Here is a 12,995-nt window from a genome sequence, read left to right on the forward strand (position 1 = left end):
TTACTGTTTTCCATATTCACTTGCAGAATTTTCTGCATGCAATAAATTTAAACTTGTACTTCACTTTATTTTGCTGAGTGAGAGGAGGCCCTATCTGTACTTTTAACACAAAAACCATCAGAAATTTTAATCTGCATGTTGCCCAAATCACCATTCATCATACCATTGGTTATATACCACTGAATCCAAACAGATAGTTACCTGCAAAACAATGTACCATTAAGGATTCATAAATTTTCATATAGCCTTAACACCTACACAGCAATATAAGAACTTTCCCCATATAGCTGAAGATGGAGAGGGCTAATATCAAATTTCTGCCATACCGCTCAGTCCTCCAGTTATTCTCTCCATACAAGGCACCTAGAACTGAGATGGAAAAAGAAAAGGCACATGACAGTGCTAAAGCAAGCTGAGCAGCCCGTGGCATGTTTGGAGCAATTCTTATTCCTCCTTTGCTGTTGGAGGAAAACAAAAAGGAGTGGTATGTGAGAGATGCACGGTTAATTAAATGGACAGCAGAGATTCTGCTGGCTGTAGAAGCAAAACAACCCTCTCTTTCTTTATGCCATCCTGTTACAGGCTTCTCCCAAAGAACTTCAGATCATTTGACTACACGCACAATTTCTTGTTAATATACTCTTTATACTCTTTTCAGGGTGGGTTTTTTTTTTTTTTTCTTTTCCCTCCCTGCCGAATTATTTTGTTTTTCATGGGTGTCTATCAAATTAATATTATGTCTGTTACAGTATCTTGTCAGTCTTTTAGGTGGAAAGCACTATTGGGTAAGTTGTACAGATGACTTTCTTACAAACAGGAGTTGTGTAGTAAGCAGTGACAGGGTCATGCTAAAGAAACCTCAGCTTGACAGTTCTTACACTAATAAAGTCAAATTACTTCAGCTGTTAATTTCTAGTGCTGTCCTTTCAAGTTTCTCCTCTTATACTGGGAAATGTAGAGTAACCATATTTGACATGTGAGCATCTTCCTTTGCAACTTCTGCCGTCTTGAAGAAACCTGCATTTGCTTCCACAACCATCCCATATGAAAACTTCCACTTCCCCTTATTTGCATGCACCTCTTTCAAGGTCTTCTGCCACTAATTAAAACTAAAACAATTCAGAACATGGGCAGATGAAATTCAGTCCTGATTCAGAAGATGGAGAAGCAGAGGCTGCCTCTAACAATTTTTGCCTGTTCAAATTTCAGTAACTGGTACATTTTCTAATAGCAACTACAAAAGAAGGGAACACAGTTAAATAGTTGAGTTGCTCCTTCGTGTTAAAACCAAAACCCCACACTTTTCATGACAGCAACCTTTACACCTTACAATCAACAACTCAACTAATTCGCAGTAACTACTGGATGCAAAACAGTCTGTACTTTCCCCACATTAAGTTCACAGGCTCACTCTGATAAGCTCTGCATTGCTATCACCTGCTAACATGCACCATGGCAGTAGGTTAGTAGAAATCCAAGTTAGTAGGTCACAGCAGGTTAGCAGTAGGTCAACACCAGCTTAGCAGCCAAAGTCATTTTATTTCTTCGTGCAGCAAGAACCAATGTACATGTTTGTTTAGTAAAGGAGCGCTACCATTCACCAAGCTCCTGCACAGATCTACTGGAACAAGTGCATCACCCCTCAGACCACAAACCAGTAGCCTAAGAAAGTCTTATCAGAACCACGGTTACTCTGCAGAAATCAAAACATTGGTTCATTTGGGGAAATACAAGGTTTTATTAATCATGGTGATAACATGGAGGTGTTGATGACTCAGCAAACAGAACTCCAGTTTTCCTAAAAAACATACGAAAATAACTCACTCTCCTTGTTCTACCCACACAGTCCCTGGCAGTACCCCATTGTACTGTAGCTAGTGTGGAGTAATTAAAATGTATTGCCATCAGGTAATAGGAATGTTTCTAGTGTTACGGGATTTCCAATATATCTAGCTAGCAGAAAAGATCAGTGCAAATACTCTATAACCAATTTGCTTACTGCTGCTTTAATAAACAGAAAGAAATGAAAGTCAAATTACTTCCTTCTTCACATTAGAACATTTCAATGGTTGTTCTAAACACAAGTTTGGTGTACAAATCCTTATCAGCTTTTACTATTTTACACTCCTACACTGTTTTGACATATAAAAACTAGAAGATAATGATGTGTCTGTTGGCAAATTGAAGTGCTGAATCACTGTTGTTTACTGTAATTGGCTCAGCTGTGCTTGATAGTTGGTTTTATTTTTTCAATATTCAAGAATAGCTAAGACACAAAGATCTAGATTACCATACACTGAGATCTGAAATGGTCTGCTCATTGTGCTCTATACAGGCACAGTTAATATTCACTCATCACAGCTGCTGGGAGGGAAACTGGGATCATCTCCTGAAATCTCTGCAAGAACTCTCTCCTTCCAGCAGACTTAACTAGACATGGTGAATGACTAAAGCATGAGACAATTTCCTGTACATCCTCAGTCCATGTAAGACAACTCTGCAAGCAGGAAGATTTACAGACAGATATCCTCTGAAATACATTCAGAAGTTATAAACATGAATGTTAGCAGAAAAATATAGAGCTGTGATACTCGTACATGTGACTTTTGCTGAGAATCACTCAAAGTTTATTGTGGTATTTGGAAAGCAACAAACTGAAATGGGTTCTTTATACATCCTTATCCAAAGTCACTTTAACAAAACAGTTATGAACAAACACTCAAAATAATTTTGTTGCTAATGGATAATGTAAAAAGCTGTTTTTATTTGGCTTCTGGGGACAAATCCTGCTGACTGTATGGAGAATAAGAAAGTTTACACTTAGTTGTTAATGGCTTTTGGCCAAGAGTAGGTAGGTTTCTGACAAGGATACAACCAGCTGCTGGAGCTCCCATCCGCATTAGAAAACCCACTGACATTGCTAGTTCAGCTGAACAAGTGAAAGACGACAAACAATTTGTCTGAAGCTTACTTTCTCTCCTGAATCCATGACACCTAGATACAATGGGGATGGACACAAAGAATACTCAACAAGCTATATGACAATAATGAAGCAGTATTTGTCAATGGTTTATCCTGTCCAAATCGAGAACTCTTTCAGATAATTTAGAATTAAACAAAATAGGTCTAAACACAAAGTAGAACACTGCTTTTTGTTTTGACACTATTTCCAATACCCACAACCAGAAAAACTTACAGGTGTCCTGAAAACACCTGGGCCAATTTACTCTATAAAAATCTGATGGTGACTTGGGTTTAGAGCTAAAGTTCTCACATACATGCAAGACTTGCAAGTACATTTGTGTCAAAGCAGAATTTACAGCTGCTCTATGAATAACAATGTTATTGAAAAGTTTTATCAATTTCCAACTAATAACTTTCTCTTTAGATATCCTCTGTAATAGATCTCGCTCTTCATTTTATCACAGAAACAGATAAGCTTGTAGATGTGACACACTACTAAGTCCTGCGTATGAAATAAAGCACTGAGAATGTTTGGCACTTTTAGAAATGAAAATTACACGTGACTTGCAGTCCCTTGGAACGCGTCTTACTGAAAAACTGTAAAAAGCTTAAATCATGGCATTTAGAAGGCTGCACCTGTAGCAGCAGCTCTCAAGACAGAGGTCAGTGGCTCACGTTGGATTGCGGTAGTTATTAGTGGGGATGCAACGTGTACAGAGTCGTATTGGCTTTTGCTATCATTGTAAAGATTATGAAGAACTGTTGGTCTGGGAAAGCGGCTGACAACCCAAATAACTTGGAAGTTCTTCCCCAAAATAAAAGTGTGTTTCATCTGGCATCTTACTGGCAATTAAGAAAAACATCACAAAACCAACCAGAAAGGTTCTTTTGCTTCAGGAACATTGCTATACTGATGTGTTTGAAGCTGTAAACATTTTACAAGCACATTTACCACGGTATAAAATGACAGCGTATTTGAAATAAAAATTTTACTCCGTTTTACAGGTCGGCTTCCAAAGACCAAATTATTCAAGAATTATTGTGCATTCTACAAGTTATATACCTCTTATACCATATATTCAAAATAAATATTATCAGAGCACATTACTACAAAAACAGTAGCCACTTTTTTGGAGGGCCAGAGTGTCAGCAAAGAATCCATACAACACAATGAATCTAATCATCAAGAAATCATTTTTATTCCCAATTAAAAATGGAATCCCCTTTACTCAGCACTGGTGAGGCCACATCTGGATTACTGTGGCAACCCTCTGCTCCCCGATACGTGAGAGACCAGACATACCAGAAAGAGTCCGGTGAAGGGCCGTGAAGATGACTGAAGCACTGGAGCATCTCACATATGAAGGGTGGCTGAGAGAGCTGGGACTGTTCAGCCTAGAGAAGAACAGGCTCAAGGGGATCTTATTAATGTATATAAATATCCAAAGGGAGGGTAAAAGTAAGACAGAGCCAGGCTACTTCCAGTGGTGTCCAGCCACAGAACCAGAGGCAATGGGCACAAACTGAAACACAGGAGGTTCCCTCTGAACATGAGGGAACACTTTCTTACTGTGAGGGTGACCAAGCACTGGCACAGGTTGCCTAGAGGGGTGGTAGAGCCTCCATCCTTGGAGGTATTAAAAAAAGCTGTCCAGACATGGTCCTGGGCAACCAGCTCTAGGTTGCCCTGCTTGAGCAGGGGGGTTGAACCAGATGACCTCCAGAGAGAGGACCCTTCCAACCTCAACCGGGCTGAGTCTGTGAAAAACAAACACATTTAACCTGCTAGCTATATTGAAGCAGTACACAAGCTGCCCACTAACTTTAACAGTTCATCTCTAGACTAGACTTTGAAGCTATAGGTCTTCTAGCCTTTATGTGAAACCCGTCAGAGTCTGTTTCAGGGGAGGAATCAGAATGATCTGTTCTAGGACACTCAGAAAATAGGAAGACTACATTTGTTATTGAATTGTGACTGTTTAAATTCTCAGCTGGCAGGCTCACTCTGTAAATCAATCTACATTCAAGGACAAAAACAGGACTGAGATGAATGTACACATCTGGTCTTTGGTACCAGGAAGTCCACTCAAAGACCAATCTGCAGAATCATGACAGGAAAAAATCCCCCAAACTACTGATAGCCTAAATTAGTAGAGATCTTTCACAGAGCAAAGTAGACTATAACCCCTTGAAATTGTAACACTTGCTAAAAGCAAATTTCCTCCCTGTGCCATTGCTCAGACAACCACAGACCAGGCTGGGATGAAGGGCGGGTGCACATGCCCTCTGCCACAAGGGAAGAAGTTAATCTGCAAGCTACCCTAGATACAGACAAAGTATGTGAAATATCAAGAATGACACCAGGACCTATAAGGAACAACTTTTGTGTGGCTTCCTTCTCCTACCTAACCTTAGTTTTGGCAGAGCAATAATATTACTGGGGAAAAAGATATTAAAAAAAAAAAAGGTGAAGGGAAAGAAAAGAAGAGAGAAGAGGAAAAAAAGCATTTCCCTCTGGGGAGTCAGATACCTATAGAAGACGACACTTTTGTGAGCAGGTTAAAAGGACTCTACCATATTCAGATAGGAGGAAGTTTTTGGGTCTGGGGGTGGGGTTTTTTTTGTTTGGTTTTAAATGTGGCTTTGCACTACCATGGTCAAAAAGGTACTATGAACTATGTGTTCAGACACCACTGAGGGCACAGTTGTGTTTACTTATTTCTAAACCAGAGTGATAATTTCCTTTTAATCTTTGATTAAAATAGCCTTCACTCACTGACTGGATCACAGAAGTTTCCACTTGGAGTACTCCACATTATGAGAAAAAAGGTAGCTTCATACACACAGCAAAACAACAACATAACAAAGTATTATCCAAATTCTCTCTGGATTTCAGCACAAATAAAAAATCTCTCTCTAGTGCTGTTATCCTTTCTGTAAGTATTCATGTCAACATGAAAAGTCAGTAGCTTATGGACAAAATAATGACGTTATTAGCACCCCAATAATGCTTATAGTCTCCTTTCTGTGGCTAGCTAACCTGCATTACTTAACACTGCTCGTATTAAAAGTACTAGCTGATAAAATAGTATTCTGACAATTGTAAGAGTGATTTTTTTTCTTTAATATCATTGCTTTCAGTGATAAAAGGCTACCGCCAGGATAATTTAAAATCCAGGATGTTGGCAAATTATCAAGTTGCTACATGTTAATCACTGCCAGACCTCTCCAAAGCAAAACAAACATTATTTAGTGACTTATTCAGTGACTTAAAGGCTGAGTTTTGATGGAAGAAAGAAGCCTTCACGAGAACTCATTCCAAGAGAGTTTTTGCTTCCTCTCTTTTGGTGGAGTATCTAGTACTGAAATACTTGGCAATGGTTTCTGTTTCTCTGTGAAATAAAGGATGGTTTAATGATACCTTTAAAATCTTAGCTCACCGTTTTTGTTGGAGTTTACTGATTACAGTCTAAATTTTATTATAATGAACTTCAAGGGAAGCTGAAAAATGTTCACTGTAATCAGTGTGCTCACCACAATAGAAAGGTGCAATCATTTGCTACATCAGAATAATGAAGAAACATCCAATCTGAACTGAATATCAATATAGAATAGTTTTAGGCAGATTATTTCACATTGATCAACATTTAAATTATTCTTTTAAAATAGAAGTCAGAAAATAGGAAAAAAATCACAAATATACTTATGCTGAATACAACAACAAAAGTGGAAAAAAGAAGAGACTGACATAACTGGTTCAATCTTAGCAAAAGCTCAAAATTAATTCCTAGCACCATAATAAATTAAAAAAACCCCAAACATTTGAAGATGTATTTACATTCTACTTGAGAAACTCGTAACTAACTTCTGATGGGGAGAGAAATCTTAAAAGGCAAGGGCAGAAAGAAACTGTGGTTGCTCATGTCAAGTGGGAGCTCCTTGAGAGCCCACTTTGGAGAGAATGGCTGTTGAAGCCTAGCAAAATTCAACAACAAAAATTGTAGTTCACCACCACCTTATTTGCATTCACAGTATCAGATTCTTTTGAACTCAGCAGCAAAGCTGCTACAGAAAGACCTAGTGATCACTGACTTAAGCAGGCAAAGCTGACAAGGTCACACTGACTGTAATGAACAGCTGCTTCAAAGCAAATTAACTACAACAGAAAGCTGTGTTCCAAGCTAATCCATCTTCAAGACTTCCAGACACCTTGGCATGATATTAGCTGTGAACTGTCAAAGCTGGCTCAATTACATACAGTTAGTGAGCTTGCTGCTCCAGATTTTGTTTTGTTGACTTTAACTGCTGCATCTATTTCTGTTCAAAACAGTTTAAGAGGCTACTTAAGGACATACTGATGCTTTTCTGGAGAACTGTTCAGTTACTTCACCACTACCTTTTGTCTTCTAAGTTGTATTGGTAAACCAGCATGTGCAAACACAATGTAGTAACTCATGCAACTAATATTAATATTTGCAGAAAAAGGCTGCCATTAAGAGATTTAATTGTTCATTTCCCATTGACTAGTTAGGCTCAGTATTCAAAAGACAGTGGATGAGTTTACTCTAATAGCTATGTTTCAGAATCCTAACCCTTAAAGAAAAGGAGAAAATGAAGATTCATTGGTGGTATGAAAAGCCTTTCTGAAAGACTCTAAGTTACCTTACAGTCACAATGTTAGGGGAAGCTGATTTTACCAGTATTTTGCAAAAAGTTACTGCGAAAGTCAATATGGGTAAGGTTTCAAGAAAGGAAAGTGGTTTTTAATTTTTTTTAAATATAAAGAGAAAATTACTACTACTTAAAAATAAGGGAAATATGACGAGCTCTCTAAACTTTTTATTGACCTGCACCAAGACAGAAAAGACTAAGCTTGGGGGAGAACAAAAAAAAAAAAAAGTGGTTTAAAAATGAAGTCAGTTATGTGCTCTGCTTGCTTTTCTGGTGGTCAGGCAAGGATCTGCAGTCCACAGTTAGTCAAAGGTTGGCCAAGACAACTTGGCTTACAAGCATCAACTAGAACTGAAGGCCTGACCTACCAGAGGGAAGTTTGAAAAGACAAGCCCAGATATCTCCAGCAGGAGGAACAGAGCAGAGTACCCGAGACCTGCAGAATCCAGCACAAGCCAAGGAGAGCTGATAGACAGAAACCTGTCACAGAAAAAAGGAGTGGCTGGCTGTTCAGGATTAGCGAACAGCTGAGCAAGGCAAGCCTGAGACACACCACCAAGAGGCATGACAAAGACTCGGAAACCGAAACACAAGAGCCCACGTAAGACAGTGACAGGGAGTAAAAAGCATACTCCACAGGGCCTCCCTGGTGTAGGATCAGAGTATGTGTTTTGTGCTGTGGATAAAACACAACCCTGTACATGGACACATTTCCTATGTCAACATGCCAGGCTGCATTCCCATCCAACTGCTAACAGACAAGGAAGTCGGTGGACGAACATTCAGGAGGCCGCAGGACACCTGCTGCCTATGCCACACTTGGACCAGGAGGGGAAGCACACCCAACTTAGGCAAGACCTAACATCCAGCCAAAAGTTTCAGACATAAAAGCAACTTGTACTGCCAGCACCAGAGGTTTTGGTACAGACCCACAGAATACTCAGGAGTATTAGCAAACAGAGTTTTTAAGAATATAGTCTGATATATTACTTGAAAGCAACACTACAAAAATCCAGTCCTCCTCCTTACAAAAGGGGATCAGACTGGGGGTGACAGTGGATAGTAGGAAAGAGAAGGAAAGCTGCTGCTGCTGCAATATAGAAATTGCAAAACAATGCATTGCTGCTGCAATGCCTGGCAGTGGGAAAGTGGATGAGAAGCAAAGAAGCAATAGTGTCCTTTTTGCTCAGCCGGCAGGAAAATATGAGAACAAAGCTACTAAAATTTGTATGTCTGTATCCAATCACAGTTATCTGAATAGCACTGACAGAAAGGACCAGACATTTCTCACTACAGGGATACAAGGCAGTCTCCCTCTGAGGCCAATTAGCTTGTCATGGCCAAATGTGGAAAAAAGAAACAGGACAGAAGAAAGAATTCCACCAAACTTACTGGTCATCTTGAGGATAACAGTAGCTTCAAAGAGGTTTTCCACAAGGCAAGGCTTACTATGCGCTCTTGGGTGCGCTGACATCTGCAATTATCCCCAAATGCAGGAAGCTTTATTGCATATCTGTAGCAGTGGAAGACTGTGTTTACATCCTCCTCACATATTAAAAACATGCAAAGGCTCACCATGCAATCCATAAACAGTTAACAGCAAGAAAGAAGTATTTTCAGGGAATGACCTGGAATATTGAGCCTCTTCTCACTAAGAGAGCCCCGAGAGCATAGCCATTCGACGAAGCCAGAAATAATCTCTCAGCTGCAAAAGATTAGTTCTTCCTTCACCCTCAATGGAGGAGACTCCTCATAACACACACAGTTCCAGGGCAAAGGCAACCCCCCTGCGCCTTTTCCCAGGACCTTACATCTGACTGGCTTAGTGGGAGGGAAGGCAGAAAAGGCCTATAAGGTCTGCAGTCAGAGACAGAAAAAGGAAGAGATGCAAAGGTTACAATGTCCTCCTTAGCTGAAAATGTATCAAAGGGCCCTTGATACAATGGCCAAAGAATGCAACTGCACTACCAAGTAAAGGATAAGCAATTCAGGGAGCAGGTTCAATTAATTCCCAAAACAAAACAGAAAAGGGCTGTTGCATATTGTGCTGGGACTTAACAGCAACTGAGCTCCTGCCGTGTGGGTGGCCTGTAAACATGCAGATGTCTTGTCATGAGACGATGCAGGGAAGCCAAGAAGATATTTGGGACACTGCTCAAGAGCCAAGGTGGAAGTGAACTTGAACCCTTAAGGCTGTTGCCTCCCAAGCTGAAAAGCAGATACTGTAGTAAAGACAGATTTACTGTAAGCAGAAAGTATTCCAGGCACGGTCAAAGACCAACAAGGCCACATAAGTGAGAAAATTAACCATTTTTCAATCAATTTTATTTAAAGACCAGCATTTAATAGTGCTACTCTGAAAAAGGTTCTTCAGAGCTGCTGAGAAATAAAAGAGCAGCTCAGGAAAAGACTGGTCTTTGGTAAGATGTGACCTCCTTTAAAGTTGCTGAGATAACTGTACCAACTAGGAAGTTAGGATGTGACTGTGATACCATCTTAGTTTGGACCAGGAGAGTGCTCTTGGAGCAAGTCTCAAAGTTGTTGCCAACTCCATTCCCCTGATTTGTGCTGCAGAGCCATTTTGGCACTTACAAGTTAGATCCCTTCTAGATTACATAAAATCAGGAGCTGTTCTCCAGCCGCTGATAGGCATTCAGTGTTGGGATCATACTACAACTAGCCTGAAGGAAACCCCGAAAGCAAGTATGGCGTGGATGTGGTTTTCCCAGCGGCAAACGTTCTGCTCCGTAGTCTGACCTGTTGTAAATGCAGATACAGCCCCACAGCAGCGGAGTTGTGGGGCCTCTGATCCCAAACAGCTGAATGCAAAGCCGGTCAAATGGCTACAGCCTCAGTAAGACTCTTCTGAATGTGCATTTGTCTCACCATCCCCCCTCCTCAGATAAATTCAGACTTGGGAAAATTACATATTGCAACCGGGCAGGACAAGAAGTAGGCATGTGGGAGAAGTGCCTGTGGAACTTACAATTCCCTGCCAGAAAGGATTAGGAATGTCCTGGTTAGAAAAAGAAACAAACAAAACAAAGAAGAGGAATTCTTGCATTTTGCCCTTATATTTGTACAAGTCTTCCTCTCCCAGTGCTCCAAAGGTGTGCCTCTTTTTTTTGAGTTTAGACTGAAAAAAAGAGCTTCCTAAATTCATTGTCACAGCAAGGCTGCCAGTGTCTTTGATATAATTCCGCTAGTATACTGCTGATATAGAAAATAAAGCCCACCTGTCTGATGTTCCACCATTGGAAAAGTTGCACCATTTTTCTGTTTTATACCTGATTATATATTAAAAACATTAACCCATTATTAATATTGATTTATGACCTTGTTTCACATACTGAATCTTGCCATTTCAAACACATCTGACTCCACTAGCCTATTGATGTCCAGCATGCCAGTCTTTTACATGGTTTCCAATTTAGAATTGCTTTCCCTCCCTTTCACTGTAACAACTTAGCTATATTAAATTAATATTATTTACCTGTAGAAAGCTTGCCTAAAGAGTTCTTTTTTTGAAATGAGGGCAGAAGTCATGGGCAGCAGTCATTCTGATTGCACAATTTGTATTCTCCTTGTTTCTCCCTGTATCTTAAGAAGTTCACGTACATACTTCAAATAATTTCTCACAAAGCTCTGGGAGAAAAATATTACAATTTAATGCATAAATGACAACAGTTTTCTGGTCAAGATGCACTCATGACTAATGGAGATACTTGAGTAAAAGCATTTAACTTATGTAAGTGTGCATTGTAACAGTCAAATCTGCATGTTGTTAACAATCAGAGTACCGCAGGTCTTTAATCTATTGGTATGATGATGCTTGTTTCACTATTGTACTTCGGAACTTGCTTACTGAGTATACATAACACACTAAATTCTTACTTTTCTTTGAGTATTTATTAAGCTATTTTTGATAGGAAAAGGAAATTCTACAAATTTACATACCTTGTGATTCTTACTCATACACAAGCAATTTTATAGCGGAATTTCCAATTTAACCATTTTCAATAAAAACATTAATCCCGCAATTCTAAGTCTACTTGCAAGTCAAGCAATCCCTTCTGTGTTCCACTGCCCTACTAATGCTGGAGGTGCAGAGCTGCCACAGTGCACACTACTGCACATGCCATTTTATTTGGAAAGAGCTTAAAAGCAATATGTAATAAATCCACACTGCGAAGAGATATTACATCACTATCTGGAAAGCCAGAGTGGCCTTAGCAAGAAGCCTCAGTTAGTCGGGCACACAATTAGACTTGTTTTTGTGGGCTGATAGGGTGGAAACCACAAGAACACGCACATCACACATTCTCCTCTCCATTTCAGTGAGGTTTCAGATGCCTTACCCCCAGCCCAACCCACAATTCCTTTGGCGGTTCAACATTTGCCCCAGGAGACAGAAATAGGAGTGGAAGACCCCGTTTGAGGAAGGTAACAAATGCAGGTTTTTCACCTCCACAGTGCGTTCAATCGCTGAAAAGGCAGGCGATATGGCTGGAAGAGCCCCATCTTAAACGCAAAGTGAGCTCCCTCGTCTTACGATGAGTGTAGCATCTTAAAACCTGCGCATTAATCGCGTAGGTGTGGGCCGCGCAGAGAAAGCGAAGCCAGGTCACCAAGCGGCGCAGGCAAGGGAGGGCAGCTGGTCTCCACGCCGGGCCCGGGCAGGCGGGAGATGGGGCTGCTCAGGCCCAAGGCACCGGCCGGCCCTTCCAGCGCCCCACGGCGCTTACACTCCCGCCCCCCTGCCCCCGCCGAGGCAGAGCCCCGCCGGGCAGCCCCAGAGAAGCCTGGAAGCGGGGGACGAGGACGCCCAGGGCCCGCTGGCGGCCAAGCGCCCCGGAAGGGCGGCGAGAAGACAACGGCTCTCACAGCGGTCCCTCCCCGGGGCAAGACGGTGCCAGAGCCCCCAGCCGCAGGGATGGTGCGCGGGTGGATCGGAACTCACCTTATTTCGCAGAGCGGCCGCCAGCACAGCCTCCGGACGAAGGTCAGGGCCGGGGCCGCCATATCAGGGGAGCGTGAGGGCGGGAGGAGGAGACGGCAAACCCCGCCCCGCCAGAGCCGCCGCACCCTCGGCTGAGGAGATGGCAGCCGCCCACCCCCTCCCCCGGGCGGGTACCGCCGCCGGGCGGCCGGGCTGCGGCCGCTGGATTCACCGGGAGCCGCTGCGGAGCAGCGGCGGGGCTGGGGCGGGCTTGGCGGGTAGGCGTGAGGCGGCGGCGCGGGCGGGAGGCCGGGCGGCAGGTCCCCTCTCCCATCGCTGCAGGCAGCCGCGCGGCCGTGTGGCAGCGCTCTGAAGCCGTACCCTGGAGAAAGCATTTCGGGGTCAGGCGTGGAAACGGGCT

General features: G+C 42.0%; 1 protein-coding gene across 1 annotated transcript in view; it reads right to left on the minus strand.

Annotated features, from left to right (window-relative positions):
- Positions 1-12,757, minus strand: part of ECI2 (enoyl-CoA delta isomerase 2) — a gene marked incomplete at its 3' end in the record, with an annotated part of 34,740 nt that extends 21,983 nt beyond the window's left edge. The window contains exon 1 of the mRNA XM_081996788.1: positions 12,596-12,757. Within this exon, the coding sequence (XP_081852914.1) occupies positions 12,596-12,657 (62 nt within the window). The 5' untranslated portion in view covers positions 12,658-12,757. The remainder of the gene's footprint in view (positions 1-12,595) is intronic.
- Between the last annotated feature and the right edge of the window lie 238 nt (positions 12,758-12,995).

Source organism: Phaethon aethereus, assembly GCF_964289735.1.
Source record: "Phaethon aethereus genome assembly, chromosome: 2".
In the NCBI taxonomy this organism is placed as follows: Eukaryota; Metazoa; Chordata; class Aves; order Phaethontiformes; family Phaethontidae; genus Phaethon; species Phaethon aethereus.